General features: G+C 33.2%; 1 protein-coding gene across 1 annotated transcript in view; it reads left to right on the forward strand.

The window, feature by feature from the left end:
• LOC150098894 (WD repeat, SAM and U-box domain-containing protein 1-like) overlaps positions 1-7,628 on the forward strand; it is a 138,110-nt gene extending 130,482 nt beyond the window's left edge. The window contains exons 9-10 of the mRNA XM_090405770.1: positions 2,715-2,873; positions 7,480-7,628. Coding sequence (XP_090261896.1) covers positions 2,715-2,873; positions 7,480-7,628 — 308 coding nt within the window. The remainder of the gene's footprint in view (positions 1-2,714; positions 2,874-7,479) is intronic.
• Positions 7,629-7,990: the final 362 nt, after the last annotated feature.

The following is a 7,990-nucleotide window of genomic DNA, read 5'->3' on the forward strand; positions in this document are numbered from 1 at the left end:
AAAAATGATAGAAGCAGGAGAAATAGTTGTTACTAAGTGATCACTTTGCAAGGGTATATCATCCAGGTGGTGACTTTGTAGTTATTGACATGGCAGAGACTGATGTGGAAATTGATATAGATGAACTGGAGGTGTTCAGTATATTGAAAAATATCAATGTGAATACAGCAGTGGACTTGGACAGTATGTCAGCTCATGTGCTAATCTTAAGTCTCTCAGCTCCAGCAGAGTTCCAAGAGAGTGAAAGAAGGTAAGATAGTTCCATTACATAAAGTTGGCTACAAGACAGAAGTAGCAAATTACAGACCAATTAGTATCTTTGCAGTGGTGGTCGAAGTATTGGAAAAGTTGGTTAAATGTAAAATTCAGTAATGGGTAGATAAGAATATGATACTCAATGGGGGGGGGGGGCAGCATGGCTTTGTAAAAGGTAGGTCCTGCTTCAGTAATTTATTCACATTTTAAATAAGGTGACAGTAAAATTGGATAAAGGAAATGACACCCTGATACTGCTGGACTTTGCAAAGGCATTTGACAGAATACCACATGGAAAACTATTATGTAAGTTGGAGCAAATGGGAATGGATATGAGGCTGATGGTTGATAGACAGACATTAGAGGGTAGTGTATGTTAGAGTGGAATTAAGGTGACTGAGGGTGATTAGCAGAGTTCCTCAGGGCTCTGTACTAAGATTACTACTCTTTAATTTGTACATTAATGATATAACAGAAGATTTGAAGGAGGATATTCAGTAGTTTGCAATGATGCAAAACTAGGAAGGGCAGGTTGATAAAGATGATTTAGATATCTTACAGGATGATTTAAATAAATTGAAAGTGTAGGCAAAGGACAATGGTTGTCAATTCAGTGTTGTAAAATGTAAGGTAATGCACTTTGGGATGAAAAGATTACACACTTCGTATCTTTTTGTAAACTAGATTCTGTAAACTAGAATCATATTGATGATTCTAGTTTACAGGAACTTGATGAGGCTAGAGATCTGGGGGGGGGGTGAATAGAGATTTGAAATTCAGAAGACTTATTGCAAGAGTTGGTAAAATAGCTCAGAGGATTACTTGGATGTGGAAGAGCATATTGACAAGTAAAAACAGGGATTGTTATCCCTCTTTATAAGGCTATGATTCGGACACATTTTGACTATTGGGCATGGATTTCATCACCTGCATTTCTTGGGAGGTGGTGAAGAGGATTCAGAGATGAGCGACCAAGCTGGTGACAAGTCTGTGGAATATTCCCTATGAGAACAGATTGATGGTGTGTGGTTTACAGAGTTTAGCTGACAGGTGGAGGAGAGGGGATATAATAGAAATTTATAAGTGACTAAAAGGATACTATAAGATTGACACAGAAGAAATTTTTTCAGTATATAGGGAATAGGAGGAAAAGAAGGGATCACACTTGGAAGTTGTCTAAGAGTGTGGTTAATAAGAGTGTCTGTGTGGACTAGGTTCTTTACTTGGAAAGTGGTGAATGACTGGAATGAATTGCCAGAGGTGGTTGTGAGCACCCCAACAATGACAAGTTTAAGGGGATGTATGATAGGTATTGTGTTAATGAGTAGAGTGGGTCTCCCATGATGAGTCTTTTGACTCCATAGAGTGCCCATATAAATAATAATAATAATAAATAATATATAGGCCTGTGAGTGACAAATAATTGTAACTTGAGGAAATGCAAAGTTATTTGATTTTTTTTTTTTTTTTTTACTACAATCAGGTGTAATTTTATATTTAAGGGAGGGAACCAGATAGATAACATATTAACATAGGAAAGCCAGACTATTATATATCTACATATTCAGATATTTTTCATTAGTTTTCATTAGTCCCTTATAGTAAGGGTATGCCTGAAAAAGATAACCAAATTGTAGTATAAGTATATCACTAACAAATGCTACCTGTTGTCCTAAGGGTAAACTTCATTTTTTGGCACATTCAGGGCATATAAAGTGCTTGGAGCTTGCCAAGGTTGGACAGGCAGGAAGAGCATAGAAATACAAATTCTAGTATCATGTGAGAGGGCTACTAGACCCCATGTTGTAGATCCCTTTACATAAAATTAAATAGAAGTAAATAATGGTATTGAATAAAGTGCTGTACAAATCAATGGTTAGTTTTGAAGTAAACATCAAGCAATGAAGTAACTCAACTCCCTAGCTCTCAACGAGTGTGGCTGTATTCATTTAACAGTTGGTGAGACTGTTATCCAATACCACCACCACCCTCAGCCCAACAGTGATAGCATAAGGATCTAACCCTAGAAGATATGCTAAGACTTTAGTTCCCCTTTTTTATTACAATTTTTTTAAATGTTTTTCATTAGTTCCTAGATGGCACTGCTTTTGTACTGCGAACATGTTGTTTGAATCCATTGAAATAGAAACAACTTTGTAAATTGACATAAATAATTTGGGTTTTGTGTGTGATGAGTTACTGGCATAAAAAGGATATTACTGAATATCATATTAACTCAGATATAAAAGATAAAATTTTAGTTTTAAAATTCATGAGTCTGACAGATGTCTGTAACAGGTACAAACAAAAGTATTTTTTGGACATTGCCATTGACAATAAATGTCACTTATCAATTTGATTAAACAACTGCTCAATACTTCTATTTTTCTCACAGTGGGTTGAAATTTCTTTATTTTTTATTTTGCTTTCAGTTTTTCAATTTTTAAAAAATGTTTTAGGAGCACTTGGACACAGGAATAAAATACTTCGTGGTATTCAAGCTCTGAAAAATCCCTTATGGCAACATAGTACTTTTGATAATGAAGATGCCTCAATACCAGAAGAATTTTACTGTCCTATTACTCATGAAATAATGAAAGATCCTGTTGTTATAGCAGGTAAGAGGTGCATTTTGCAAACTTTTTATAAGTAAAGTAATAACCCCCTTCACTGGTTAATCATACCTTATTGCATATAATTTACGGTATGTAAATTATAGTGGTAAGACTTATACGTTGGTTAGACATAACTGGTAATTAATTTACGGAATTAACAACGCATATAAAGTAAATTAATTAAAGTTATCTTTAATTAATTTACTTTATATGCGTTGTTAATTCCGTAAATTAATTACCAGTTAGGTATGTAAATTACATGCAGTAGTGCATTAACATGTTTTAAAGGTTATATCTTTTAGTTTCATTCAGAGAATGCACATGCAAGTAGATTTCAATATGTAATTATTAATGCAGAGTAATATAAGAAAAGTATAAATAGTATGAAAAAAATATAATTTGGCCTTTCAACTGTCCATATGAAATTACCACACATTGATAATTTCTCTATTTCTTTTTGGACTTTTAAGAACATGTGGCATTAAGATCCATCCTTTATATTGACAATAAAAACTTCTTTACTCATGTTAGTAAGAAATTTTTGACACGAAAAAGCATTGTGTTATGGAAGCATTGCTTAAAAATGATGCACTTGCAACACTTTTAAGGAAAGGGAACTTATGGTAAAGATGTTTTTAATTGGCTGCTGTGATGCAAAAACTAACTTCAGAAATTTATAAATATGCAGCAGGACACATTATATACTTGTGCACAATTTTTTAAAAGTTGATTATCAGATAAGTACCAGATAATTATCTTTTTATCTCTAGATCAATTTTGGTGCATTTACATATGGGTTCACTTTATCCACTTCTGTTCATTTTTGTACTCTTCCCTAGCACACAGAAACACTAAAAAGTATGAAAGTGCATGAACATAAATACACAGCACATCTATGTTTAGTAATAAAGAAGGCAAAGGCACATGCATGCTTTACATAGGCTGTCTGCCTTGCAGATGACTGCCATGTAGCATGCAAGTAACGTATTCACGGTAAGTAAAAGTTTTATAACTCAAATTTTTTTAATACCCTTTTCAGGATAATTTGTGTAAGTCAAAGTTTACATACGTTGGGCTGAAGTTCTCATAATGAAAGTCTCCCAAATTTGGGGCAGTTTCATGCACCCAAATTTGTTGAGGTTAGGAACGTTTTTTAGAGCTGCTGAAGATTCTTTGAATAATCTTTCGCGAAAGCACCTTATGGTAACTTGTTTTGGTGAAATACTTACAAGCTCTGTATTACTAAATCTTGGTATTTCTGGCCTAGCTCCCACTGACGAGACCTCAATAAAGGTCGAAACCGGTCTGGGTAGTGGCCCCTTGCCTTTAATACAAAACATCATACATCCCCTTCTTGGAGATGTGTTTTGGCATTAAGGGTAAATATTAAGATTAGTGATCGGAGCTTGTTCCACCTTTGCCACGAGTTGCCCTGGTCCTGCACTACCTGTGGGATCAATTAGACTTGCATCAATTGCAGGCGCAAACTTGACTTTTAGTCTGTTTGCTTACTTGGGAAATGGAGTAAAACCAGGTTTAAAATTGCTTGGTATCTTTAACATATATATATATATATATATCAGTGGCGTCGCGTGATCATTTCGGTTGGGTGTGCTGTCATGTTTTCCAGGAGGGGGGGGGAGCTTGGAGACAAATAATTACATTAATAAATTTTTATAATTATTGATTTAATTAAATAATTACATCAATAAACGTCTTTTAGCTTTTTTTAATGTAATTATTTGTCGATGTAAACTATAAATACATTCTTTTCATTTTGCATTGATTTTAATGATCTTTAATTCTTGGGGGGGGGGGGGGAGATATTCAGAATTAATAGTTTTTAGCACAATTTCATATATTAAAAAATCGACTGGCATATTTTATTAAAAATCAACTAATTAACTAATCCTAAATTAAATTATTTCAGTTTAAAAGCAAAAAAAATCATAAAACTAACAAGTAAAATAATATTAAATTACATACACTTACCTTTTAAAAATGTATTTTTTTTTTGTTTAAATTTGTTTCACTATAAATTTACAATTCACACTTCACTCTGTAACTTACTAGACAGAGGGCAAACTAACCGGTCACTGTTCACAAATGAAAAAGACGAACCAAAAACAGGAACACATGTTTTATTACTGCAATAAAACACGTGTACTAATGGCTACCCCGTAACAGGCCAACCCATAATAAAATTTTAAGACAGACAAAGCGTTCCCAGGGTCAAGAGTGTAAGATTCTTCTTCTTATTATTGTGCTATCTTCTATTGAAGGTCAGCGACCATCTTGGCGAACAAACTACGCTCTTGTGCTAATCTGAGCAGTTGTGCACTGCTCTTTCCTGTCCACGTCTTGATGTTTTCAAACCATGATATTCTTTTTCTTCCTCTAGTTCCTTTGCCATTAATTCTTCCTACCAAAATAGTTTGTAGAAGTTAGTATTTGCTGTTTCTCATGATGTGTCCAAGATATGATGTTTTCGTAAGATTAATATCTGAATTAATTTTATGATTATAATTTGTAGAATTTTTTAATCGATCCTGGTGGAAGTGCCTGTCCTCCCCCCTGCGGATGCCTATGACCATGGGATTGCATTTTATCGATGTGTGAAAGTTTTGAGAGAGTATAGCGCATCAGCACTCATCTTAATTGGTCCAATGCAATTAACTGCAGAATAACTTTGAATACTTCTGCATAGAGTGAGGGAACAATCTGTTTTATGATTGATTAGAAAACAATTATTATTATTATTATTTCGGGTGACTCAAGGGAGTCCTTAGACTCATCCCTCGATGCAGAAGAATGCTATATTTGGTTGGTATATTTGAAATACTCAAAGATGAAAATATGTGAATCATCATTTATAAGACGTGAGAATAGGAAGGAATAAGTGTGAGTAGAAACACTTTCATTAATGGTAAAGAATAATTAATAATTATCATTTGTGATATGTGTGTCCTATTAGCTGCTGCCTAGAGCGAATAGCACGATCCTATAAATTCTAAACATGAATAAGTGAATTTATGATGGCATAATTAAAAAAAAAAACTTATGAGAGAGAGAGTATTGCACGAATCAATATGGTTTGATGGAGCAGCATATCATCTCTTAAAATTTGTTGCACATGTTATATGTATTTGTCTGGTTTGTGTATTTTTCTCTCCGTTTTCGAAGAATTTTATTTTGTTTACTGAGACTCAGTATATATACATAACATCCGATCATTATCAGAATTATCCACACTTTCGGGAATCCTAAATTCATTAGTTTTTTGTTGTTTTTTTTGTATCAGCAGTTCTTCTGTCTTATCAATCTCTCATATGCTGGGATTTTGTTGTAGATCAACAATGTCTTATAATACACAGAATATTCATTTTTATTCAGGAATAGATATTTTTTACTCTGTTGTTTCCGAAGACTAGAATAAAAATGTCTCTATACCATTAAAATACTTTGCAACCTCAACAGATGCTATACTGCACAAGCAAAAGAAAAAAACAATTAGCATTTTTCTCCTAACATCCACTTTCAAATTTTCATTTCCAGAAAACATGTTTAACAGCTGTTTGTAATAAAGCCGTCGGATATAGTAATCTCTCAACTCATGACAGTGACAACATTCAATTCGATTGGTTGACACAATAACCAATCACAGCTGCTAGGTGCTGAATGAGCTCAAAATTTAAGCTCACCTAGTCATGCCTTCTCAGCAGTTTAAAAATAATACAACTCTAAGAATTTGACACGCTGCACCCTCTTTACATCTTTTCGAATAGCTCAAAGGTGTATGCATTTTGAAAGCACACCCGGACTATCAACGTGAATGTGACACAATGTTTACGCTGCGAAATGCGCCTTCTTCATTAAGCACTGATGCTTTATTACCCTCTTGAAGAGGACAATGAAGCATTAGTACAGTATATTGTGTTCAATTTTAGGAATCGCGTGAAGTCTTCAAACAATCGGATGAGTCTTTAACAGGAATAAATGCAAAAATATAATATCGGTGATACTGATATTTCGTGGATGAGCACCGCATGCCTAGCACACCTGGAATATTCGCCTTATATATATATATATATATATATTAAAGGAGAAATCCTGTTAGGTATTTAAACTATTTCTCATCTGAATCCATATATAGTTCTGTAAGTTTGGTGCTTCAGGCATTGTTTTCAACATTGTTGAAAACAAGTAAAATTGTCTTAAATTTTATAACTATGCTCAGTATAACAGTTTATAAATGAGATAATTATTTACAACAGTGGTCTGTAAAACTTTCTTTGAAATGTCACTGATCGGCAGTATTAAAAGGTAGAGGAATCATTGATAAAGTACTTGGATGTGCTAAAGTGGTAAGCTAATTTGTCCATCACTTAAGGTATGACATTATTGGAGGGGTAGAATAGGAAAAAATAGTGATGGGTTTCCTTTCCTATCCCTCACTATTCTTTAAAGGAATGTAGAATTTCTTATGTGTTTACTTACAACATATTAGTCCCCAACATAATGGGATTGTTATAAAGAGGAACATGATTTTTCATAAGTGCTGTACTGCAATAAACATACTGAGTATAAATTTATGTACTTTACTTTTCAGATGGTTATAGTTATGAAAATTCTGCAATTACTGAATGGATAAACAGTGGCCAAGAGACAAGTCCAATGACGAATGAACTGCTTAGTCATACTTACTTGGTACCAAATAGAGCACTGCATCTACTTATTCAAAAATATCAAGTACAATAAGTTATATGTTTAAGAATCAGTGAAATAATTCATTGTTCTCAGACATGCAAATTAATCTTTAACACACCAAATTATCAAACATTAGTTAATATTTATTTTATATTTGAGCAAGTTAATCCTGATAGAGCTTGCAGTCAATATTTACAGAACACAATGCACTCGTTTTTTTTTTTTTTTTGTATTTGAAGGTATGTATACTGCTTTAAGAGGAATGTTGAGATTTAATTATAGATTATTAAAATTGCAAGAATTCTTTAACAGAATGTATACTTTTTATATATGTATGATATATATATATATATATATATATATATATATATATATATATGGAATAATGTCATATGTATATATATATGCATATT

Source organism: Typopeltis vanoorti, chromosome 15 (genome assembly GCF_054136105.1).
Source record: "Typopeltis vanoorti isolate ZY-2024b chromosome 15, IOZ_Tvanoo_1.0, whole genome shotgun sequence".
In the NCBI taxonomy this organism is placed as follows: Eukaryota; Metazoa; Arthropoda; class Arachnida; order Uropygi; family Thelyphonidae; genus Typopeltis; species Typopeltis vanoorti.